The following is a 26,785-nucleotide window of genomic DNA, read 5'->3' on the forward strand; positions in this document are numbered from 1 at the left end:
TTAGATTTACAAGTGTTGTTATTATTATTAGGCTAGCTCAAAGTATGCTGGGCTAAATATTACAAATCATTGTTGTGACAATTCCTTACTCTACTTGCAGGGATTATAAGATCTCAGAAGTCTGCATAGATGAGGACATCTTAAAGAGAGTCCTGATATATCAAATTCATAGTAAAAACATCATCATTATCCATCGTATTTCTAAATGAACAGTTTCAAACAATTTACATCAGTCTTTCAACAATTAAATCAATAACCCAAGAAAATCAAAGAAGAGTGAGCTTTTCTAATAGAATTTCGAATACAGTGATTATCACAATTATGTAGGCACTTCACAATATCATTTAGGTCTCCAGAAACCCTGAAAGCACTATCTTTTCCAAGATTACACAGCTATCAAATTTTATAATCTATGCATTTCCCTAACATTTTGTCTTAATTCCAATTAGTAAAGTATAGGTTGACCGATCATAATGGTCCTACTTAAAATGAAACCAGAATTAATTCAATTATACCTGGATCTATATTCCCAAATGTAATCATATAAAATACTTAAGTTAACAATTTCAATTATTAAATATTTTTCTTTACAAGGCTCAATTTCAAGCACTTCATAAATCCTAGGATTTTCAGCTAATCCACTGTAAAAAAAAATTGTAAAGTGGCAATCCCTTATTTAGGTTCAAATCTACCACGATTTTAGAGGAGCACCCTTAAAACCACATTTTGATTTAATTTCAGGACATATTTCTACCAAATCAAGTCTGGGTTTTATAACTACTAAAGGCAATATATAAAATCTCCAATTTTTCTGGGATCTCTTTGCTTCACTTAACTCATTCTTAAAAACACTCAATGAGCCTGACGACATTCTTGCCCTCACCCTCTTACTTGAACTTGTGTTCCCAACCCCCTGATTGTGAGCCTGGGAACTTTCAGCTACATATCATAAAGAATAACTACAAAAAAAAATTTTCTATATCATTCTCTAACCTCATCCCAGACTACTTTTACTCCCCTGAATTTTCATTTTATAATTTTAACATATATAGTTAAACAAAGCCAATGATTTAGTAAAATATTTTTACTTCCCTATGCTATATAGTAAATTTCAACTAGGGTGAATTAAAAAAAAAAACCAAACAACTAATTTACCTCTAAGAACTTGCCTCTGTTGAATTATCATTTGATTAATTTAAATAATTAAATTAGGTTTTAAAAATTAGTTAAAATAAAGTTCTCTAGGATATTAAAGCACCCCCAAAGCTCTCCCAGAAGAGGATAGAAACCTGCACTACCATTCCTAATCCCAACTGATGAAGAAGTCTGTGAGATAATCTCCTCAAAGATCCATTAAAATGTCTTTCGTAATTACAAAATTCTCTAGTAGGTCTATAGTGGCTTATACTTCTGTTGAAGCACAGGAGGAAGGGCTCTGAGTTCTCTCAGCCCTGGTTAGCAGCTTGAAAAAGGTTTCAATGCTAAATTAACAATTAAGGTCTTTTATTCACAAGGATTTTTCCAAATGAAAATGTGCTTACCCTCTTTTCTTCACTGTTTACTTAACTTTACTTTTCAGAATCTGGATAGAGTCAATATTCTGTCATTTCCAAGTCAATTCTTAAAAATTTTTCTCATATAAGTAGTTCTCACAATGATAACATACATCTATAAACATCGATTGCTACTATTCTAAATTTTTGCATTTAAGTCCACTACAGAAAAAGTTCAATCAAAGTATACTTTAAAAGACAAAAACTTACTTTTGCATTTTTAAACACATTGTCCTTATGTCAAATATTGGATGGACAGTTGTAGGGATATAGTACTATAGGGAGCAGGGAATGGTATCCCCAAGTCTGCTTAGGAGATCTTGTCTCCAACAGTTCACAGAGGATTTAGGCATAAGGAGAAAAGAGTGTTCTTCCAAAGGGGATTCATGGAAGCCATGTTACAGAATCACTTAGGATGATGCTGAGGCTACTCTACAATAATATATAAAATTAAGAGGCTTCAGTATCTAGTGAATGTGTCCCCAACCATAAGGCTAACATGGGCTTATGCAGATAACTGGGGTTATGACCTCAGATTTTAGGGGAACAAAAAGATCCTTCTCCAAAACAAAGTTCATGAATCTCCAAGTTGCTTCTTTAAATATGCTTCCCCTGTTCATGAACCAGGAAAGGGTTAGCATTTAAAATTCTGTTTAATGGTCAAAAAGCCATATAGTTCCCAAGATTCTTTAGTTTTGGGACCCACTTAAACCTGGATTTACAAACTTTTAGTATTTAAGATCAATTCTCATTTAAAGTTTTGGTTAGAGACAAATTACTTAAAAGCAGGTTTTTTAAAAAAAAATCTGTGCTCGCTTCCTAACTGCTTCCCTGCATAAATTATCCTTCTGACAATTCTGCTTTTCATTACAGAAGCAACATTATTATCAAGGGAAAGGAACTTATGCAAATTAATTGGTTGGGGAGGGAAAGGGACACAGACACATGTTGCTGTTTCCAATTTGGCCACTAGATGTCGCCTGGGACCATGCTATAATAAACTTCCCAGTCTATAATATATACAAGTAAAAACTACATATCCACTAATTTTAAAATTTTGCCTTCTCTAATGGGTCCCCAGCTTGCTTATTAATCTAGAGAAATACTGATAGCATTCACCATATGAAACTCCAGCTAGGAAGATTATCCTGAAACAACAAAATATTTGGGAGTTTTGATGGCCACAAAATAATGTTTACATTCCAGGTAGGAACATAGGATTTTCCTCAATTTCCCCAATTAGTAAGAAGTTGTCATGCTGGTACATGCTTAAAAGTGGGTAACTTTCACCTCCTTATCCTATTCTCATGAGGTCTTATTCAATGGAAGCCTGTCTTCATGAAGAGCACCCATAGAGAGCAAATTTAAATTTTATCTCTATTTTCCAAATTCAAAATTTGAAGCTTAAAATACAAATAGAAATACTCAAAACAAACATAAAACATACAAGATTAATCCTCACACTTACCCTTTCACTCAGAAAAGATCTGTCTTGGTCAATACTTAGGTGGAGAACCTATCCACAGGCAGAGTACCTAAAAGAAACTTTCTTTGTGAAGGATATTCCACTTAGGCCCAGTAGAATAGGGGAAGTTTCTGATAAGGAGGTGGGGTTCTCCTATCTAAATCCCACTTCTGACATCAACTGTCTCATTTAAAATTTAACAAAGAGGTAAACTGAGGAAAATCTCTGCGTAAGATATCATTTATTATGAAGGGCATGTGACCCTATATAGGATAGGTCTAATGGACCCCGAATTGGGGGTATAATACAGTTTTATAAGCGTAGAGCAAAGAACAGAACAAAAGTCTTCTAATTGACCAGCATCACAGAGATGAAAGATCATTATTGGCTGCTTCCAAGAAAATGGGTATAACTCACAAATGCCATGAGGACCACCTCTCACTATCTCTAAGGAATGCTTTAGAAATTTATAAGTTTTAGCTACTCCTTGAGGTCCCTCATAAGGGCAGTCTTATTGGTGACTGGGGATTTCACTAAGATCACCTCAATTGTTAAAGATGGGACAAGGTCAGGTTATGCTGGCTTCTCAGGAATACCCCCGAAAACCTTACAGGAGATGCTGAGACAATGTTTTATAAGAGTTTTGAGAACAGAGTTTTTCTTTAACTAACTGCAATTGTATCCTTAGAAGGGAGGTTTAGACTTTGGCATACTTAACCTTCTCCACTAAAACCTCAGAGAAGAGGCTTCAGTTTTTAAAAAAAATCAAATATAAAATATAGGATAAAAATTAATCATTAGCTTCCAACTGATCAATTCTAATTTTAAATTTATTTTTTGTAAGCTTCTGTACTTCATTTTCCAAGCTATTAATTTTTCATATCTTTCTTCCCTAGTTCTTGCTTCTTCTATTTTTTCTTCTACTGCTCTCATTTAGTTGTTTTTTTTTTAAGTTTAAATAATATACAAATACTGATTGGTATACTGATACCAGTGATATCACAGAACCAGTCTTTATCTTCTATCCTTTAAGGCTTTATATATTTATATTATTTGATTCTTTCAATTAGTCTTATGAAGTAGGGGTCATTAATACTTGTGTCTCAAAGAGATCAAAGAAAGAGGGAAAGGTATCACATGTACAAAAATATTTTAGAAGCCTTTTTTATTGTAGCAAAGAACTGGGAACAAAGTGAATGCCTGTTTATTAACAAAAGGCAAAACAAATCATGGCTTATAAATATAATGGAATATTATTGCTCCTTATCAAATGAGGAAAGGGATGGATTCAAAGAAACCTGGAAAGACTTGTATGAACTGAAGAAGTGAATTAAATGAACAAAAGTAGGAAATAGTGAAGAAAATCAACTATGAAAGACTTAAGAAACTCTGATCAATGTAATGACCAATCAGTTGTAAAAGACTGATAATGAAACATGCTTCCCACCTCTTGGAAGGGGGGACCAGAGGTGTAGAATGAGACTTACAACTTCACACACAGCCAAGGTTTAGATTTGTTTTTCATGACTATACTTTTTTGTTATAAGGGAGAGTTTTTCTTTTTCTTTGAAGGGAGTATATTTTGAGGGGATGCAATGATATTGATGCTAAAAAAAAGAAAAGAAAAAGAAATGACATCAAAGAATCATTTAAAAATAAATAGAAGAAGAGAATTCAGAAAGGAACACAGGTAATCAGAATTAACTACATTAAGCTTGAATTATGAAAAAATCCCCCAAACTCTATGTAGTGGAAAAAAACTTTAACACATACTAGAAGTTCACAGTTTCATATACAGCCCCTTTATACAACCCCCTTTATCTCTGTATATTTAAATGTTCATGTTTGTTGGTGTTTATTAAATGTAAAGGAAGATAATTAAATGTATTAAATGTAAAAAGGGAAGGGAAGGGAAGGAAAAGGAAGCATTAGATATACATGGAGATGTTCATCACCCTTCTGCAGCCTATCATTTTTTTCCTGAGTAATGGAAGGTCCTGATTGGCTAAGATTCCCCCCAACTTACTGAGGTTCTTCTAGAAAGAAAGATGGGTATGATTGACTGGTAAATCCTACCTAGACAACTCAAGAGACACCTTTCCCAGAATCCCAAAGATAAGGTGGCTATAGATTGATTAATAAAGTTGCCAGGAATATAATCAGGCACTGTTGTCAAGAAACCATTATTCAAATCAGGATATTAGAGATCATATATATTCCAACTTCTCCATTTCACAGATAAATAGTCTGAAACTAGACATGAGTTTTTTCAATTGGTTAGTGGAAGAACCGTAACCAGAATCCAGACCTGACTTCAAATTTAATGCTCTTTCCTGTTGTATCGTGATGCCCCTAACTATTCATCTAGTGTTGCCCTTATTACTCTTAACAGTTAACATTTATTTATATAGTGCTTTAAAGTTTGCACAGAACGTTTATAAATATTGTCTTACTGTATCTTCACTACTGCCCTGGGATGTAGGTGCTACTAGTACCCCCATTTAACAGATGAGGAAACTGAGCAGCTAAAGTACAAGAACATAAGCTGTCCATAATGCTTCCTGAGATGGCCCTTATAATTCAATTCAACCTTCTATACATTCATAACAAATGAATATAGTCAAGCAAAATAAATCCACTCATTGGCTGCATCTGAAAATGTCTCACTCTGCATTTCTAGTCTATCACCTCCCCGTTAGGGGGTAGAAAACATGATTCATCCATCATGAGTCATCTATGACTGTGATTGCTTATTACATTCATCAGAGGTATTGGGTCTTTTTCACAGTTGTTTTCCTAAATATTGTTGTAGTCTTGGCATAAATTGTTCTCCTGGTTCTGCTCACTTCATTCTGCATTTGTTCATACAAATCTTCCCAGGTTTCTCTGAATCTATCCTTCTTCTTTTCATAAGAAGCAATGATATTCCATTACATTCACATATTCTAATTGACACAGTCTTTCCCCAATTTATTGGCACCCATTTCAATTTCAGTTTTTAAGCACAACTTCTTCCTCCTCCACACTTTTTCCAATTACAATAAATATAGTTTTCAACATTCACTTTTATAAGATTTTGAGTTTCAAATTTCTTTCTCCCTACCAGCCCTCCTCCTTCCTCAAGATGGCATGCAATCTGATATAGGCTATGCAAGTACAATCATATCAAACATATTTCCATGTTAGCCATGTTGTGAAAGAAGAATCAGAACAAAAGGGGAAAACCACGAGAAAGAAAAAAAAAGAAAGAAAGAAAATAGTATGCTTCAATCTGCATTCAGACTGCATAGTTCTTTCTCTGAATGTGGATAACAATTTCCATCATGAGTCTTTTGGAACTGTCTTAGATCATTGTATTGCTGAAAAGAGCTAAGTCTATCAAAGTTGGTTATCCAATAGTGTTGCTGTTACTATGTACCATGTTCTCCTGGCTCTACTCACTTCACTCACCATCAGTTCGTGTAAGTCTTTCCAGGTTTGTTTTGAAATCCGCCCGCTCATCATTTCTTATAGCACTTCTTAGCATTTCTTATAATATTCCATTACATTCATATACCACAACTTGTTCAGCCATTCCCCTCAATTTCCAATTTCAATGGGCATCTCCTCAATTTCCAATTCTTTGCCACCACAAAGAGAGCTGCTATAAATATTTTTGTACATGTAGGTCCTTTCCCTTTTTTTATTATCTCTTTGGGATAAAAACCTAGTAGTGGTATTCCTGAGTTCACAACTTTCTAAATCAAAGGTTCTTATGCTTTTGTGTGTGTGTGTGTGTCATAGATCCCTTTGGCAATCTGGTGAAGCCTCTGGAACCCTTCTCAGAATGTTTCTTAATGTATAAAATAAAATAGATAAGATTACAAAGAAAACCAACTTTATTGAAATACTATCCTTTTTTTAAAAGTTCAGATTAGTTCTTGATTCAACCCTCCTAATCCTCCTAATCCTACGCCTAGTACTAACATATGTTTTGTATGTACATGTACATATTCTGTTTGTCTCCCCGAATACAGTATAATATGCTCTTTGAGCACAGGAACTGTATTTCTTCCCCAGCACTTGGCGCAGTTCCAGGCACAAAGAGTTGCTTAATAAATGCTTATCTTCTCCTACCCGCCCTCCCCCACCCAACGCCCACCGCTCATATTCTGACCCGAGACCTCCGAAGTATCAGCCCTTTGTGACGTTTAAGCCGCCCTTTCCCTACAGTGAAGGGCCAAGTGGGATGGTGATGTCCCAAACCAGCCGCCCCGCGCTAGCGCGAGCAGGGAGCACCATGACCGAGGCAGCCGATCCCGATGGCGTCTCTAAAGAGATAGTCCCAGAATCGTCGGAAAAGCCGCAGGACACACAAGTGAAGCGTCGCCGGCGATCGGTGCTCCGAGTTTCCCAGCTCCTGCTGCGGGCCATTGCCGCCCACAAAGGACTGACTCTCACAATGCTCAAGAAGGAGTTCGGCAACGCCGGCTACCAGGTGGGCAGGAAATGCAGCGATCATTCCTCCTTGGGGCCCAAGCCAGCGTCGGTGAAAGGCACTTTGCTCCGGGTGAGCGGCAGCAAAGCCGAGGGCTTCTTCAGAGTCTGGAAGAGTCTGAAGCCAATCAAGAAACGTACCAAGAGAAGATCTGCGGAGATCGAGGAAGTGAACCAGAATTGCTTCGAGTCCCTGTTTGCTCGCCGGTATAGGAAGCCTCCTGAGGAGGATTCCCAACCCAGCCCAGGGGACTCGTTCAAACCCGAGACGCCCGAGGGGCCCGAGACTCCCGACTTGTACGACTTGTCCGAGACTCCGCATTCATCCGAGGAGAAAATCTACGTGGAGCAAGTGAATGAAAACCCTGAGGATATGGAGGAGGTCGCGCTGAGTTTGGTCCCAGGATACTCCATGAGCCAGAAGGCATCTAAGAAAACGAGGGAAGAGATGGGGCCCAAGGCGAAGCAGAGAAAGATAAAGAAGATGAAGATGAAGGAGAAATCGAAAGACCAGTTGAGGTCGACGGAAGGGTCAAAGAGGCCAAAGACAAAGAAAGGAAAGAAAATGAGGATTAAGGAGAACAGAGGAGAGACGGTGAACGAAGACAAGAAAACGAAGCCGAAGGAGAAGACAAGGGAGAAGGTGAGGGAGAGGAACGTGGACCCGGAGAAGCAAGTGAAACATAAGCAAAACCGCCAGAACTGTTGCCAGAGATACAGCCCGAACCTGAATCTCGCATCAGCCAAGTCGAGCAAGATCCATGGAGGCAATATGAAGGCCCTTGATCGGAGAACAAGGCGACCTTACAAAATTTCCCCCCGAAAGGATTCCTCCCGAAAAGAAAGCGCACAAGGGATAGGTGGACATCCCCAGAGCTCTTGAATTGGGCTCTCGTTCCCACTCAGAGCTCCTCTCGGAACAATCTATGCACTCACTGAGTGAAATGGCCGGGAAGTATTTATTATACCTTTTCCCGTGATCTTTGTGTCTTTTTTTTCTTCTTCCTTTAATGCTCTGGGAGTGAGATACAGGGAAGGGAAAAGAAAGGTGTGGTAGGGCTAGGCGTGTGGGGAAGGAGAAGGTGAGCGTCTCTTGCCATCTAGGATCAGCTTTCCTTGCTTATTATAAATCTGAATAGAACAAAAAAAATCAAGAAAGGGGAGAGGAAAGAAAGGCTAATGCTTTTTAAAACATGGGTTTTGTTTTGTTTTTGTTTGTTTTTTAAATGAAGGAAAGGAACTACCATTGATTCATTGTGACAGGTAAACTCAGAGATGAAGGTCAAGTCAATTTAACACACACTCTTGGCTTACCTTTGAAACACACTGGGCTGACTTTAGCAGTAGACAAAAAATTAGGCATAACCTCATCCATTGTGTAGATTGCAAAAAGCTGGACAGTTCTCTCATGCACAAAAATGTCTGGGCTGAAATTCCACTTATAGCACACACTCTCACAAAACATCCCTCCATCAGAAGTGGTTGGGGACATGAAGTTGACCAGATTTTAAAATGCAAGATTTCATTATCTTTCAATATTTAACATAAGGCAATGAGAATCGCCTTTAGCATGCAAATAACCATATTGGGGATCCCCAAATGAGAATATTATAAAGGTGGATGTGATAACCAGACTGCAGAGTAGAGAGTCTGCTTGGGAAATGGGGAGGAGTGCAGTTATGAAGCTATAAAGATAGGTAGTGCATTCAACAAACTATTAAGAGCCCAAAACTGTGTGTAATGATGCACTTATGCCCTAGAGATAGGATGCAAAGAAAAAAAATCAAATCTCAGTATGTTTTCATCCAGAGTGTAAGGTTTGAAGATAGCCTGAGAATAGTGTGTATGTCACAGACCAGAGGGGACATAGAATAAAATAAATAAATAAATAAAATTTAATACCAGAATAGAATAGAATACACAGAATAGAAACCAGGATTCCAATGACAGAAACCAGGAAGACCTCAGTTGAGTAGGTGAGGTGGTGACCATGTAAGGATTTAGAGATATAATAAGATAGGGAGGAGTGGGACTACTTGTAATGTGGGAGTAAAGTCCAACTGGCTGTTTCAGGGTATCTCTAGGACTGACTGAACCTTGGTGGGGTTGTTCCAGTACCAGGCCTGAGTTTTACAGGTTTTTAAACTTATTTTTTAAAACACTTTATGAAAACTCAAACAGATTCTGGAGGTCTGATTCAGAAAACTCATGAGAAATTAAAATACCCCAGGACCAAGCTCAGCTCTACCTCCTCCACCAATTTATAACAAAAACCCCAAGGCTTTTGGGGGAAAGAGTAGGTGATAGTTATTTGAAAAATAGTATATCCAAAATAAGAAGAGGGGACTTGGAATGAGGCTGGAACAGAAGATTGGGCAAAGGATGAGATACATGAAAGAAATGTACATGTGGTATAAATTTATTCTTAGTCCTCCACGTTTAGAGAAGAGAGACGGGACAGTAGCAAGAGTCACAAAGGGAGCAAAGAACAATATGCTGACAAACCTTCAGAAAGTTAAATTTCTCAAACTGGAGGATGTCTAAAGAAGACTTTGAACCGAGAGTGAAAACAAGAAAGTAGTTTAAAAAAAACCTGGTAGAGTGACTGAGAAGTTGCAATCACAGCCAATCTGGCTCAAATGAAAACAATATTCAATGGCAGATCTCCTAACACTTAAGAGCTCTTTCAGCTATCCCTAAATTGGGAGTGGGGTAGAGAAAGATTGCTAGAGGCCCTAGGAAGGTCAGGCTTAATAGCAGTGCTCTACCTTTACCAAGGCACCGAAGGTTTTTAGCATCTGGCATTACAGGAATTAACCTGACTTTTTTCTCTTTTAACAGCTGGAGGTTTCTCTCCCTAGTTCCTCCCACCCAAATTCTCTTCCATAGATGTTCCTATGTTGTGGTTTGGGGTGTTGGGAACTCCAAAATGCAAGAGCATGGGGGGGGGGGTGTCTGCCTCAAAAGAATTCAATCACTCAAGCCTTTCAGTCACAGTAGCAAGGTTATATACACTTTGAATCATGTTCATTTGAAAATTTTGAATCATGTTCATTTGAAAATTTAGCTTCAAGTTCATCTGTCAGAGATGCTCCCAATTCTTTGGCAGGAGGTGGGAGGGGTGGGGATGTGGGAGGGTTGAGGAGGGGGGGAGGTCCAGGAAGCTGATTTGTGGTAGTAAGCTGTTACTTCCACTTTCAGAGTATGTGATTGGTTGAGGGGTTTGAGAAACATAGGATCAGAATTTCCCTCCATCTACTCAAGGTTGGCTAACAAGAAGGATATTGAGGGAGAGAAGGCAGATTTTTGTTGAAAAAGCATATGTGTGTATGACTTTTTTTAAGAAGGATGTGAGGAACCTGGTTTACAATTCTAAATTCAATCAATGAGAGCCAGAGTGATTCAGGGTTAAGACTGGTGTTTAAAAAAAAGTTTCGGAGATTAAAATTTACATTCCTTTTGGGCAGATAAGGATGTGATACCCTGTATGAACAGCGGAAAGGGAAAGAAAGAAAGGAAAACTGTGTTGCCCACCTAGCCAGTTCCAGTTTGGTCCCCAGTGGGCAGTTCCTTTTCAACTCACAGAAACTGTTGTTTGTCCTTCATTCTTGAAGAGAACCATGACATCAGGGAGGTGATGCCATAACATGGAAGTGAATTGGATTTAAGTGAGGAAGGACTGTGCAAAGTCACCAGCCTCACCCTCTCCTCTGGAGCCATCTGGGTCCAGTGGCCAGATATAGATCAGGACAATTGGAGATATTCCCCTACCTGACTTGTATTCTGAATCCTTATTTCAGACCTGTCTCCTTACTAGAATGCTCTACCTGTCACACCAAAGCTAATTGGTCAGATATATTCCCTCATGCCTAGCCAGTCCTATGCTATTCAATTTGTTTCCATAATTTCTCTGTTATTGTAGAGGTAGTACTGTATTTAGCTGAGAATCAGAAAGCCCTAGGTTCAAATTCCTGGCTTCTGCAGCCTGCTAGTTGTGTGATCCGTAGATGAATCAGTTATCTCTTTGCAGCCTTAGTTTCTGCATATGAAGATTGGAGTAATCATACTTACAGTACCTAATTAGATTATTATGTAAAGTCCCTTAGCCACGTAATTTTCAATTACTGGTTCACCTTTTTTTTTTTTTCTGTTGGTTCTCATCCTAAACTTTGCTTATCACCACCACCACTACCACGTCAAATTGAAAACTAAGGAATTGAACTGGGAAGTTAGATTGAAGGTGATAAATTCTACTGAAAATCAGAAATGAATCTGTTGGTTTCTCTAGTCTTTGGCAGTGATAGTTCAGGATGAACATAGTAATAATGGGTTCCTTACCATTCAAAAAGATGCTAGGGGGGGCAACTAGGTGGCAAAGTGCATAGAGCTCCAGGCTTGGAGTCAGGAGGACCTCAGTTCAAATCTGGCCTCAGACACTTGACACTTAACTAGCTGTGTGACCCTGGGCAAGTCACTTAACCCTGATTGCCTCATAAAAAGCAAAAAACAAAAATCAAAAACAAAAAAAAGAGCTAGGTATATACCCTCCTAGGGATAGAATAGTGAATCTTAGCTTACTCTACTTCCATATTATCCAAAATGTAATATGATACTTTGTTCTCCACTTTAAAATACAGAAGAATGGGGGATGGGGGTGGGGTTGAAGAGAATCTATTAGTTTTATTGACTATTATTAACTTCTGGTGAATCTGAGACTTTAAGAAGAGCCTTTTGTTGGGGAGATTTGATTCCTTTTCCTCTGGTTAATCTTCAGTCTGCCTTTTACCCTTTTGCTCTTACTGGGTTCCAGTCTTATGGGCAACTCAAAATTCCTATTTTTTTAAAATTTATTTTGATTTATCAACAATCACTTCCATATGCTTTTGAGTTTAAAATTTTTCTCCCCCTCCCTCCCCACCACCCTCCCTAAGACAGCATGCAATCTAATATAGGCTATACATATACATTCCTATTAAATGTATTTTCACATTAGTGATGTTGTAAGAATTAGAACCAATAGGAGGAACCACCAGAAAGAGGAAACAAAACTCAACAGAAGAAAAAAAAATAGCAAATAGTATGCTTCAATCTGCATTCAAACTCCATAGTTCTTTCTTCTTTGTGGATAGTATTTTCCGTCACAAGGCCTTTGGAGATGTCTTAGACCCTTGTATTGCTGAGAAGGGTTAAGTTTATCAATATTAGTCATTGAACAACGTGGCTGTTACTGTGTACAACGTTTTCCTGCTCACTTCACTCAGCATCAGATCATACAAGTCTTTCCAAGTTTTTCTGAAGTCAGCCTGTTCATCATTTCTTATAGCACAATAGTATTCCATTACATTCGTACATCACAACTTGTTCAGCCATTCCCCAGTTGATGGGCATCCCCTCAATTTCCAAGCCTTTGCCACCACAAAAAGAGCTGTTACAAATATTTTTGTACATGTAGGTCTTTTTCCCATTTGTATGATCTCTTTGGGATATAGCCCTAGAAGTACTATTCCTGGGTTAAAGGGTATGCACATTTTGATAGCCCTTTGGGCATAGTTCCAAATTGCTCTCCAAAATGACCTGATCATTTCACAACTTCACCAACAATGCATTAGTGTTCCAATTTTCCCACATCTTCTCCAACATTTATCATTTTCTTGTTTTGTCATCTTGGCCAATCAAAATTCCTATTTTCAAAAGTCTTCTTGAGCACTGAAGCCTTTCTTTTTGTGTCTTGGTACTCTTGACAACTCTGACTGGGCTGGGAAAGAAAATTGGCACCCAGGCTCTTGGGCTGGCCTTAGTTACTTTCCTTCTCTGTTGTTAGAGTTATCCTGCCTGCTGATTTTATACAGCTTAATTACCAATTCCTTTCGAGGACAATGAGAAAGACTTCCTAGATAAGGTTGAAAGCTCTGCTTGACTTGTGGGCATCTCTGCTCTTTCCACGAAGCATCTTCCCAGAAGTTGCCTCTCACTGAGCACTTTCAGACCCTCCACCTCTTTATAGTCGCTAAACCGACGGAATAGAATCAATCCTGAAGCGAAGGGAGTGCGACCTCACAGAATCAATCAGCCCCCACTTCACCTGTGCACTCTCTGTGTGTTTCTTCAGCGTCTTCTCGAGGCTTTTCACCTCAGCCGGAGAACCTCCAGCCCCAGGCTTGAGACAGACATTCAGCTTGATATTCAAGGGTCACATTTCGCTTTTCCGACAGTGAAGAAATTAATTTTAATTTCTCCAGAAAGGCAATTTTGAGCCAAGGGGGCTTGAAAGAAGGAAGCAAATCTCTGCTTATTCTGATTTTTTGCTGCCCTCTTGAATGCCTTTCATCCTAACTCTTCGGGAAGTCAAAGATACAGAGGGCCTGGATCTGGAGACACTAAAAGGGGGTTGCAAGACGCCCCGAGGAGGATGCAAAGAGCCTCGGGAGAAACCGAAGAAGCACAACTAGAGCTGCCTCGCTGAGCTGCCAGACAAAGCTGGCCAGCCGCGAGCGGATTGGTTCTGCTACGTCGAGCTGGAGCCTATATAAGGAGCTCGGCCGCCACCGCCACAATCTAAAGAAGACGACGCAGGCAAGCAGTTGGTTTGGACGACGACATTCTCCCCTCCTGGTAAACCGAGACTGTGAACACCTCCACCGAGACCGCGCCCGAAACTGAAATCAGAAGGGATCTCAAGAGCTAAAGTTGCAGGAGGAACCTGAGATGCCAGCCGGCCCTTTCCCAGTCTTCAGCATTGCTTAAGGAGATTCCTTCCCTGTGGGCTGTTTCCTTCCTAAACAGGCTTTGTCTCGGGAAGTTCTCCATAATGAACTTTTGAGGAACCAGCTTGGCCTCAAGGCCTCAAACTCTCAAAAATTCCTCTCTAGAATGATCTGATGATCCAAGGCACAGGTCCTGGAATGTTTCACTTCTTCCAGATTCATAAATGCCCCAGGTCTGGGTAACAGGGGGACAAACAACATGCAGAAAAAGTGGCCCAGAGAAAGTCACCTGGGAAACTAATTGCATGCAGCAGGCAAGAGTACTCCTAGTTAAAACAAGGTTTTTGGTTTGTTTTTTTTTTAAGTTAAAGTAGCAAAGGCTGAAAAAAGCAAACTAGCAAAGTTTTGAGACAAATGTCATTTACCAAAACCCAAGAAGCTCCAAACGATATCACCGAGGCCCAAAAGGAAAACAGTAAAAAGCAAAGGAAATCAACACAAGAGTTTAGGGGAATTGTCTAATTTTTTAAAATTTATTTTTAGTTTTCAACATTCACTTCCATAAGATTTTGAGTTTAAAATTTCCCCCTTCTCCCAATCTTATAGAGGCTCTAAATATACATTCATATTAAGCGTATTTTCATATTAATCATGTTGTAAAGAAGAATTAGTACCAATGGGAGGAGGAACCACAAGAAAGAAGAAACAAAACAAAAACGACAGAAAAAGAGCAAATAGTATGCTTTCATCTGCAGGGAATGTCTAATTTCTAACAATGCTCTTAGAAGCACTCTCACTTTTACTGGAGGAGGCAAATTCATCCTCCCTAAATTCCCTGTTCTCTAGAGTATATGTTAGTTTATTAATTTTATTAACAATAGACTGTAGTCAGAAAAAATGTAGTCATGAAGGGAAAGCTAACTGGAGTTGTAAATGCATTTCATTCTAACTAATTTCTAGTAGCTTTGAAATTTTCTGCTGGGTTGAAGTGCTTCTTATTTAGTGCTGTGGAAATGAATGGACCTTCAATTCTCAGGTAAATTCATTAAGAGCATCAAAACTGTTCAGGAAATGCTAAGTAGGGGTTCTCAACCCTGGGTCTGTGAACTTGATTTTTTTTAAAGTTTAAATATAGTTTTCCTTTTTAATCCAATTCATTTAAAAGCATTTTGAGAAGAAATCTATAGGTTTCACTAGACTTCTAAAGGGGTCATAACATCTACAAAAAGAACCTCTGTTCTAGATCCTGCTGGGCAGCTAGGTGGCATGGAGTGCTGGACTTGAAACCAAGAAGACCTGAATTAAAATCCTGCCTCAGGCCCTTATTAGGCCCTGTGTGATTCCAGGCAATTTACTTGACCTCTTTCAGTCTCAGTTTCTTCATCCCTTAAATGGAGCTAGCTACCCAGAATGGTGACTAGGGTGAAGTGACCTTTATATAACTCCCATATCAAGTGAAGGATAACTCCTATGGATATAGGTACCTCCTGACACCTTGTCTCAAGGGGCCATTCAGGCAAACATCCAAATAAACATAATCTCAAATTGAGAACTCCATTAATTACAACCCCATTAGACCAATTCTCAAGATTCCAGGACAGCAGATACAATTTCTCCTGTCTGTAGGGTCCTATCTTCCTCAACTACCTGGAAATATGTCAAAAGTAGAAGATAACACCCCTGGTGAGGAAAATCAGTCTTGGAATAGTGAATTTCACACTGGGAGAAAGGTACAGGGGTGACTACAGAAAGTCACTGGTATCGAGTCAGGCTCCTGTTTCCTGGGGCCTTCCACCCAAACCCACTAAGTTCAATTCTTTTCAACAAATATTTAATACCTCTACTACTTGACCACTAAATGGGTATAGGGTCTGGACTTGTGATTTCACTGATATAGAGAATTCCCCAGCAAATAAACTCCCTCTACCAATGCAGGTTAATACTTTCTCTGTACCTTATATTAGTTGCCTATACTACTGAGGGTAATCCCTCAGTGATTTGTCCAGAGTCTTCCAACTAGTATGTGTCAAAGACAGGACTTGAATCCGAGTGTAACTAGCTCAGTGGTCAGTTCTGTATCTGTACATCATTGGACATACAAACACAAAAACGAAACTGGTTCTGGCCTCAAGGAATTTACATTGGGCAAGGATAGAGGTGAGATAGAACTTGTATCAAAATACTTTGAGGAGGGAGAGAGCACTAATAACTTGGGAGGCAAGTTGTGCAGGAAGTGGTACCTTCAAGGCTCAGCTCAGAGGTTGAGGATGGAGGGCATTTCAGTTTAAGTGGAACAGCCTGTGGGAGGGCACTAAGATGGCTGCTGGAAAGTAAACTGTGAGAAGGAAAATGTGAAATGTTTGAAAAGGTAGGTTAGAGCCAGATCATGGAGGACTTTAAATGATAACTGAGGAGTTTTCCTAAGGCCTTGCTGTGAAGGCTGAGCTAGTTTTCCTTAAGGCAGAAAAGCTGTTCCTGAGACCTCCTTAATCCAGGAGACTAGGAATCTAGCCATTTTATCAGTTTTTCAATCTCCCAGTGAAAAAAAGGCCAGTTCATGAGGAAACTTGAAAAATGCCCCACAACTATTTGACTCAACATACCCTACTGACCAGATTGGCTTCCAAATGAAGACAAGGAAGATCACACCTACCTTATTTGGTGCCGATTTCCTTTCCAGACTATTATTAAGTAAACTTACATTCTACTAGGGAGAAACATGTTCAAGTATAAATATCAAACATTTTTAAAAATACATAGTGATGGGGCAGCTAGGTGGCGCAGTGGATAGAGCACCAGCCCTGGAGTCAGGAGGATCTGAGTTCAAATCCAGTCTCACTAGCTTAACACTCACTAGCTGTGTGACCCTGGGCAAGTCACTTAACTCCAATCGCCTCACCAAAAAAAAAAAAAAAAAGGCAAAAAAAAATATACAGTGATGTAGGGCACTAAAATCTATTCAGTCACGTCCAATTCTTTGTCACCCCTCCACAACCACCCCATATGGGATTTTATTGGCAAAAATACTGGCGTGGTTTGCCAGTTCCTACTCCAGTGGATTAGTGGATTAGGCTAAGTGATTGGCCCAGGGTCACACAGCTAGTGAGTGTCTGAGGCCAGATGTGAACTTAGGTCTTCCTGACCCTGGATGTGGTGCTCTGTTGCTGAGTCACTAGCTGCCTCCAAAGGGAGTTATAGCTCCCAACAATTGGGCAAGGCTCAGAGGATGATACCAAAATTGTTGCTGCTTCATGGAGCTACAGGAAGGAAAGACTGGGAACGCAGAGATGTTGTGGGTTCTCTTACACCATCGCTCTTTTGATTCTTTTCTTCATAGCTAAGGCTCTTCAGTTTGCAACAAAACACCCCTTAAAAGAGGCAGCATGGAGTAATAGAGAGGGCATTGTGAAATTATTGATTACTGATTGTTAAGAGTTTTTAATTAATCACTGAAATGAATAACTATGAATCAGATTTGGATTGGATAGATCTCAGCAGTAGAGTTTGTAAGAGTAACTAGGTACCCTAATTTTTTTTTTTTAGGCAATTGGGGTTAAGTGACTTGCCCAGGGTCACACAGCTAGTAAGTGTCAAGTGTTTGAGGCTGAATTTGAACTCAAGTCCTCCTGACTTCAAGGCCTGTGTGCTATCCACTGCAACACCTAGCTGCCCCTAAGTACCCTAATTTTAAAGGCTTACAAGCTGGTCCTGTCTCATGAGAAAGATAAAGAAAATGAATGGTAGATAAATCAACCCTGGTTAGCAGAGGTTTTGCCTAGCACTGGGTATCTTTAGTATTGAATGGTGTCTGGCACAGGACTGTCTAAAGGATATTATTCCATATTTTCCTCATTCCTATAAATTCTGGAGATCCCTCTTGCAAGTCAGCATGATGAAGCAAAATGTATATCCCACCCTTCACCTTTTTTATAGACAAATCACAGTCTCAAATTAGTTTGCATCACTGGACTTTGTGTAACTTCCACACTGTATTAACTGTTCTGATTGTCAGGTATGTCTCTGGTCACTAAGGGGCCATTGACCTCTATTATTGGCATTTGCTAGTCTGGTTAATAAATAGATTTTGCTTGAAACTTTATGCCTCAGATTATCTTCATTTCATATTATAATCATAACAATTGGCAACCCAGATGGAACTTGAGCAATTTGACCTCCAAGGATGGTCTCTTCAAGGGAACTATCCGTCCCTTCAAGGAAGATGCATTGGAGGCTGGACATCCCCCTCATCTCTGAGTCAATTTTTTTTTCTGAGCCAAGGTAAGTTCCTGAATGGAAAAATCTATTCAACAAACCAACTAGGAAAGTTTCTAGGGTACTTAGTTTTTGTATAAGTAGAACTGAATTTGATTTTAAAAAGCTTTAAAATTGATTGTGTACTCTAGGCTTTTAGCAGAAAACTTTAAAAGAGAGAGTAAAAAACTTAATGGAGAAACTGGAGGAAAAAATGTGTAGTCTAGCAACTACTTTTTTTTTCCAAGTGAATGTTCACTAAGACAAAAACATTCAGCTGATAAGACATTGAAACTTTAAGTGATTATTTGGCTTCTTTCTAACTGACTAATTCAAAATTTAAGATTGAGAATCAGTCTTCAGGACTTCCTTATTAACACCTGCTCTGGCACAAGAATTGGTAGCAGCTGCAGCCAGGCTTTCTTGAGCACGATGCTGTGATACCAGTCTTGAAAGCAAGGGCTACTAGTAGGAATGCAATGAGCCACTGGGAGGGACACCCTGATAAGATCTTCTGGGCTACATTAGATCCATGAGGCAAGGGCCAAGTCTATGACGAAGCTCCCAAAGCTGTCTCATCTACTTGGCTGGGTAAATTGAGCCACAGTAGAAAGCAAAGGGTGAACCACAGCTAAACCACATTGGAAGGAAACTCCTGATAGATAAAACTTGAGCAAGAGGTTTTGCCTCCCAAGGCAAGCCTGAAAATTGTGCCTCTACACAATTGGCCTTAAGCAACCTACAACAGTCTAAAAGGAGCAATTCTTGAACTCCATGCTTTGACTGGGATGAGTAGGGGACGCCTCACTAGTCATTGTCCTCTTCCACAACAGTGCCACTTGGAGGGCCACCTCGCATACCTTCCTAATTGCCCTCTCCTGAGCCACTTGTGATTTCTGCTGTTAGTTCCCCATTTAATATCCCTTTAAAGGGTGACAATGAGGGCAAGTAACAGTATTCCCATGGGGACCCCCCTGGGAAAATTAAATCCTGGAGTAAAGGTATGCTGCCAATTCAACTGGTAATGATGAAAACAAGCGCTGTTCTGTTAAATTCAGTAACCTTTGGGTCTAAGACTGCTAGAGATTTTAGCTGATGGATTATTTTAGCCTGAATCTGACACTTTTGATTATTGCACATTAGAGAAACTAAGAATGTCCATTGAACAATCTCACTCCCTCCCCCACCAAAAAAAAATAAATTATGGTGTGGGGCAATCCTGTCTGATTAGACATGGCCACTGCTTTTTAAGGGCTTGCTTATTTCCATCCTGTTCTGGCTGTATCCTCCTCTTTTGCTCGTCTACTCAATTCATCTTCCAGTATGGTAAAAGATCTAGCATCTTTCAAAAAAAGAGGAACTGGCTGCTGGTAGTTTTTCTTTTCAAAAGAGAATTATACCTGCTATCACCCAGCCTGGAAAGATGACACCCTCAAGTCACTTTCTTGTTACCCCAGAAATTGCCTAATATGAAGAGGAAACCTAGGCAGAAACCTCAGGCAATCTTGGCCACAACTCAAATACCTCCTGCTCCTTTTAAAACCCTACCACAGGGAATGAGTATGCTTTCATTGCTGCAAAAGGTGACATTTTACTACAGATTGCAGAAAGAAAAAGAATAAGAACAAAAACAGGATACTAGGAGGATCTAAACAGAAACTTACAGCACAAGAGTAAGGTGGAGATAAGTTGCTGTCTTCTTATCTGTGCTGTTATATCTGTGCTTTGTGTTAATCCATGTTGGCAAGTATTTCCAACAGTTTGTTTTGTTCTATGTCTTGATAATTCAACCTATGCTTTTTCTTTTGGCCTGATCAACCAATAGAAAAAGACTGTAAAACGAAAAATATTCAGTCTTCAGAAAAGAAAAATCTCTCTTTTCTCTCTGCTTACAATGCTGGCCACATTGGAGACTGTAGAGATGAAAAGACAGATACAAAAACTAATTAGAAACTAAATGTTATTTTAAAAAAAGGATGTAATTTGCAGAAAAATTCTAAATTGTGATTTGAATGTTTTTATGACTATTTTGATAAGTCTTTTTGGGGGGGTACCAGTAAACTTTGTAAAGTATGAAAATAAAAAATTGGTAGATCACATTAATTCACAAAAAGGAGTTAACTTTAAGATGACTTGAGATTGCTTTTAAAGTTAGTTAGAATTTTTAAAACTGTTTTATTGATCATAAAATTGGTTCAAGAGAGATTTAGTAAAAGTCAGAAGAGTATCAAGATAAGAACAACTTAGGAAAAATAGTACAAGAGGAATTGGAATAAAACTCCTGTAACTTTAAATAATTTCACAAATAAGAACTTATAAAGTAAAATACATTTGCTACTTAAAATTAAAGAAAAAAATATGTTGGAGAATTAAAGAGCGAGCTTAGCTCTCCAACTGTTCAAGTCTCACTTATACAACAAGAGCCTACTTTTTGATACATACAATATCAAATTGACAACAAAGTCCTACTTTTTGATCAGTAGAATAAGTCCAAAGTAGTTCCAGTTAGTCTTTGAGTATGAAAGTTTTGGGTGTCACTCTGTGGAATTGGTTTTAACTGTTGTGTAGATTACAAATTCTTTAAAAGGTACACTTAAAAACTGAACTTAAAGGGAATGACAGATTTATTGTAGGATGGAAATGTGATTTCTGTCCTGCCTTTTTCATAAGAAAAAAAAGCTTGTTAGACCACCTTCAGTTTTCTCTATCCAAAAGAATAAAAGTAAATAAAGTCAGAATTTATTTGCTCTTCTGTTTCTTACTGCTTTTGAACAACCAACCTGAAGACCTAAGCAAGCCCTGTTATCAGCCCCTACGTTGGGACTCTCAGATTGAGGGTGAATCCTAAAGTGCACCCAGAGTTTTAGAAAAGCTTGTTTTAAAGTCAAGAAACAACTGAAAAATAAGTAAAATGTAATGTCTTCTGTGAAGGCTTTGACAAGTTAGCGTAAGAAAACAGAAGAAATGGATTTAGCCTTTAAGTGATTTGAAAGGAAATAGAACAGAGTAGACACACAATATAGAGTAGTAAATGATTATAGTAACCTTGTGTTTGACAAATGTAAAGATTTAAGCTTTTGGGATAGGAATTCACTATTTGATTAAAAAAATTGTTGGGAAAACTGGAAAGCAATCTAGCAGAAATTAGGTATAGACCAGTATCTTACACCATTTAACCAGATAAAGTCAAAATGAATACATGACCTAGATATAAAAGGACATATTACAGGAAGACTAAAAGAATATGGAACATATTACCTATCAGATTTATGAATCAGAGGAGAATTTATGAATAGATTGAGAGAGGGAGGGAGGCACAAAGCCCACAACGAATAAATGGGGAGGAAATGGGAAAATTGGAGCTGCAGCTGCTGGATCCTAGTCTCTGCTCAGCAGGAATGAGAAGTGCAATGAAAATTATACCACTGATTTTATCTTCAATCTGTACTCAGAAGAGGTGAAAGGCATCTTCAATAGCAGGAAGAATGCACTGGGTCACATGCAACAGGTGAGGGAACTCATACATGTCCTCAGACCCTCCCTTCTCCATCCTCAAGATCCCAGACCCTGCCATTGATGTTTTAACCCCCTCACCCCTTCTAACCCTTTGACCTGGAAAAGCCACCCCTCTGAAGTCTCACCTGCTAGGACAATGGCCCCCTTGTGGCCCACTCCCAAAGTCCACTAGCTTCTTTCCCTCACTCCTGGACATTGGATAATTAGATGACCTTATAGGGTAGGGCTTCAAGGAAAGATTCTTACTATTTCCCTCTCCCCGAACCAAAAGCATAAGAAAGAAACAATATATTAAAAACCCAACACTGTACTAAGAATAATAGTTCCTACTTAGCACTTTCTCCACAACCCCATGAGGCAGAATAGTGCAAGTATTATCTGCATTTTATAACTGAAGAAACTGAGGCTTAGGGAGACCAATGGTTGTGCAAATATGGACAAGAACCTAGGTTTTCCAACTCCCTAGTGCACCAACTCATTCTATTATATCACACTATATTATATCACACTACTAACCGGTTTCAAATCTTTTCCTCTAGGCCACAATCACAGGGCAGGCTGAGAGAGCCTTGATGGGGAGATAGTTCAAAGGAATATAAACAATGTGTGTGTTATGGGAGGGGAAAGTGCCATAAATGGATCAATTTTGCCTACTTCACACTTTTGTCTAGGGGTGACTCTGTCCCCTCTTAACCAAATTTCATTTTTCCTGATTTATCATCTACATCCTCCTGTCCCAGGAAAAGCTTTAATATCTTCTTTCCTAAGACAATAGCAAATGTACTTAGACTAACAAGGGCAGGGACACTGCCCTGAGTGGCAGTCCCACAGTAAGTGGATAGACTTGGAGTGCCAACACAGAACCAGGTGGCCATGCGATACCAGAGGGAAGGCTTCTCTGCCATTATCTCCCCTTCAACACACCAAACATGCACAGCAAAAGCAAGGGCTTGCTGACCTACTTACTGACCTGAGCCTTTGCATTTATTTCCTAGTCCAAAAGTATTTCAAGTAATTTCCCTGCTTGGGTCTCCAGCATCTTATCCTCCCACCTCAAAGGCACCTCAAAATTTCTTCCTCTTAACCTTAACCCATGGCTCTTTTTTCTCAACTTTCTCCTGTACTGTTTTTAGGGTGGAAGTCCAACTCCATTTGACAGAAACTTTGCTACTAAGATGGGAGCCAAGGCTATGACCTGGATGTCAACAAAAATCCAAGAAAGTATCCGTAATGGTAGGTGAGGCTAAAGGGGGAGGCCTTGGAATCTGTCCAGCACTTTGCAGGATGAGAATCTTACTGACAAACTCTTATTGCAGGGCGTGTTTTTGCCAATTCACCTGAATCAGCTTGTGTACTGGGGATGCGTCAGAGGGCCTTGATTTTCCAACCATTGTCTGACCTCAAAGAAGAAACAGACTTTGAGTGAGTACCTTTATCCCAGTTCCAGAAAACTCTTCCTTACGTCTCCCCAGCCTCATGTCTCTTCCTTAAGAATGCTTAGTCTCTTTTACTAAATCCCTTTCCAAAATATTCTCTTCTGCATGACAACTCCTGGACCCCCTAGATTTATTTTTTGCAGGTGACTGGTGCTTGGAGGCTGCCAGCTGACCCTATCTTATTTCTCTACAGACACAGGATCCCTAAGGAGCAATGGTGGATGAGAATTCGGCCTCTCCTCAAAATCTTGGCCAAATATGATACTGACCTGGACACTACAGAACATGCTCACCTGGAACATGTCAAGCGTACGTCTGTGGACTCTACAAGCCCCTGAGTAGATGGAGACAGCTGCAAGTGCTCAGCTCACTCTCTGGCTAGTCCATGCCTAGACTCCTTATTCTTGAATTCTCAGTGTTTTAGCTTCTTTCTCATTAAATTTTACCTCACCCTATTATCACAGCCACAAGCAAGTGGCTCAATCTTAACACCTGGAGGCACACAGCAAGGTGGGTAGCTTCTCCTCCACATTTATCTGTTACCCTAAGCAGATTCCCTTGCCAGATGTCAGTCACTCGGTTACCAGTTTCCTAAAAACAAGTTTTATTTATTTCTTTGTTTGTAATTTGGACAAAATGATTGTGGCTTCCTTATTGCTTCTGTTGAAGTGGCAAACGCTGTAGGTATAGTAGTAAATGCTAATGTCATTGTGGTTTTGGCTCACCTTAGGCTATCTTCTTTAAATGAGTTATGACAGTACTAGCTACTTGTCTCAGCTTGTTCTCATAGATCACTTATGATCTATGCATTATAGGTTGGAGGAGTCAGACTGCTCATCACCTTCAGGCCCTCCCTTCTCCACAGTGTTAAAATCTTTCTTACCTCCCTTCTCCATATTGCAATAATCTCTGTAATGCCTACAATTTTGTTTAAAGGGAACAGAACTCAATACTGTTGGAGGAGTAGGACACTTGCTTTGGGTCACCTAGAACCAAAATCAGAACATTAGATTTTCTTGAGACAAGTATAGCTGAGATTTACATTTCTCATGGGGGCACCCGTTGTAACGTCTCATGCCACTGAACATCAGGTATATGTTCTCCATATCTTCCATAGAAGAGTGTTATTGTCCTTCTACACCCCTCAGTTTCCTAAGAGTAAACTCTTGCCTCAAGTCTTTTGTTGTTGTTGTTTTGCAAGGATATCTACTCTTTTTTTCCTTGTTGTCCTGCTTCTTCTTCCCATTCACCAGTCACATCACTGAGGAGGTAAAAAGGAAGAGTTTGTTAGAAGCCAAGATTATAATCGGGGAAGCTTGGTGGTGCAGTGGATATAGTATTGGCCCTGGAGTCAGAAGGACCCAAGTTCAAATCCAACCTCAGACACTATGTGACCCTGGGAAAGTCAATTAGCCATTTGCCCCAATTCCTCATCTATAAAATGAGCTGGAGCAGGAAACGGCAAACCACTCCAATCTCTTTGCCAGGAAAACCCCAAATGGAGTCACAGAGTCAGACACAACTGAAATGACTCAAAAAGACTATGATCAATTTTCCTCAAGTTTAGATCTATAAGATGTCGATAGAGAAAAAAATAAGTCGCTAAGAAAAATAATCTTATAACTATGTTCAGAGTGCTTGTCCAAACTTAAAACATAAGGGATATTACAGGAGGTTGAGTTCATAGGATCATAGATAGGAGAAACCTTAAAGGTCATTTAGTCCAACCCCCTAATTTTGCAGATAACTGCAAATGAGTTGTGATAGGATTTGCCAAAAATTACTCTGAGCCAAGACTTGAATTCAGGCCGTCTTACTCTAAATCCAGTGGGATGCATCAGCTTCTGGGAGAAAAGCAGATTTAAATCTTAAAGAGCAAATATATACTTCCTACTGCAAGTTGTTGTTTTTGGTTTTTTGGGGGTTTTTTTTAACCCTCTGGAGCTAATAATAAATGAAAACATGTGAAGCTGAGTCTTTACTTTAAGCCAAGAAATGAAATGATAAAACATTTATGTAGAACCTCCCTAACAAGAACACAATACCGGAATAATGAGCTTATCACTTTCCTGAAGGCAGGTGATTTTTCACTGATGTTTTTGTAGCCCCATCACCAGGTAGTGCCTAGAACTTCACGTCTATTGAACAGAAATGCAACAAAGTGAAACAGGAAGGCTAGGAGGAATACCATTTGCTGAAGGCCTAAGAATTTGTAAGTAAACAATCAGAGAGAGCAGGGGATTTCCTATCATGCTTAGACTCTGAAAATCTAGTCAAGCATGATTTTTTTAATGGAAGAAAAACTATTTTCTCAAAATCAAGATGGATGGAACTAGTTATAAATTAAAGTGAAGTGGGAGTTTCTCAGCCAGCTAAAAACATTTGTTAAACAGAGGGGGAAAAGACAACATGCCATAGGGGAAAAGGCGCTGGACTTGGAGTCAAGAGCCCCAGGTTCTACTCCTCACTCAGCCACTTAAGTGGTATGAATTTTGGGCAAGACATTTCACCTCACCTAGTGTCATCAGCTGTAAAATGAGAGATTACATGTTCTCTATGGGCCTCTCTATTATACTTTCTATGAAATGAAGGCTACTCCTTTTTCCATGTGGGTATGATTCCCATCTATCTACCCAAACCTTCTGAAAATGATTTTATTAATGTAGTGTCAAGCTTAGTGACATGTGAAATAGGGGAAGAGAGATTTACATTAGGTATCACCATAATGTATGACAGAGAAGGAGACAGGGATATCGTAGTTAGTTACACCTATAAGGTGAAAAAAAGGACACAAAAGAATACCCAGAAAATAACTGGAACAAAGTAGGTATTTACAAGCTCCCCTTTGGAATTACTACTCTTCCCTACCCTATCGCCTCAATAAATGTAACAAACAAAAAAAAAAAAATCAGATTCACTTTATTTTTGGACCAGACCTGTGATTTCAGGGATCTCTTAATAAGGAAACTCTTCTGGTCAATACCAATTGGCAACTGTTCAGTACTTTATATATAGTCTTAAGTTAAACGGGGTAGTAAGTGATTTGCCCAGGGTTACAAAGCCAGTATGTATAAAGAATTTGAACCCAGGTCTTCCTGAATTCAAAGTCTGCTCTTTATTCAATATATCACACTGCCTTTCTCTTCAATTATTTTCAAGTTACTTCAACAGATTCCATTCCTATTTTGTATATGGCTTCCTCCCACCCTTTTCCTTCTGTCCCCGCACAACACAGTTTTTTGTTTTAGTCAAGTATTGCTCAGATTACAGCTTCTCAGAACATCAGTGACAACTTGATTCAAACTTTAGGAATATGTAAATGAAAAGACCTGTTGACCCAAACTACACTTTTCTAGGCAGTTCTTCTCTATACAGTATCTCCTG

The 26,785-nt window shown here is 39.2% G+C and overlaps 2 protein-coding genes across 2 annotated transcripts; both read left to right on the forward strand.

The window, feature by feature from the left end:
- The first annotated feature begins 7,297 nt into the window (after positions 1-7,297).
- On the forward strand, positions 7,298-13,709 carry LOC114029707 (testis-specific H1 histone). The gene is made up of 2 exons (XM_027844316.1): positions 7,298-8,354; positions 13,519-13,709. Exons 1-2 carry the CDS (start codon positions 7,298-7,300, stop codon positions 13,707-13,709), a joined length of 1,248 nt encoding a protein of 415 aa, XP_027700117.1.
- A 7,940-nt stretch (positions 13,710-21,649) lies between these two features.
- On the forward strand, positions 21,650-24,791 carry LOC114029765 (ATP-dependent 6-phosphofructokinase, muscle type-like). The gene is made up of 3 exons (XM_027844400.1): positions 21,650-23,198; positions 23,282-23,387; positions 23,595-24,791. Exons 1-3 carry the CDS (start codon positions 23,141-23,143, stop codon positions 23,737-23,739), a joined length of 309 nt encoding a protein of 102 aa, XP_027700201.1. The 5' UTR covers positions 21,650-23,140; the 3' UTR covers positions 23,740-24,791.
- Positions 24,792-26,785: the final 1,994 nt, after the last annotated feature.

Source organism: Vombatus ursinus, unplaced genomic scaffold (assembly GCF_900497805.2).
Source record: "Vombatus ursinus unplaced genomic scaffold, bare-nosed wombat genome assembly UNPS02014941.1, whole genome shotgun sequence".
NCBI classification, from domain to species: Eukaryota; Metazoa; Chordata; class Mammalia; order Diprotodontia; family Vombatidae; genus Vombatus; species Vombatus ursinus.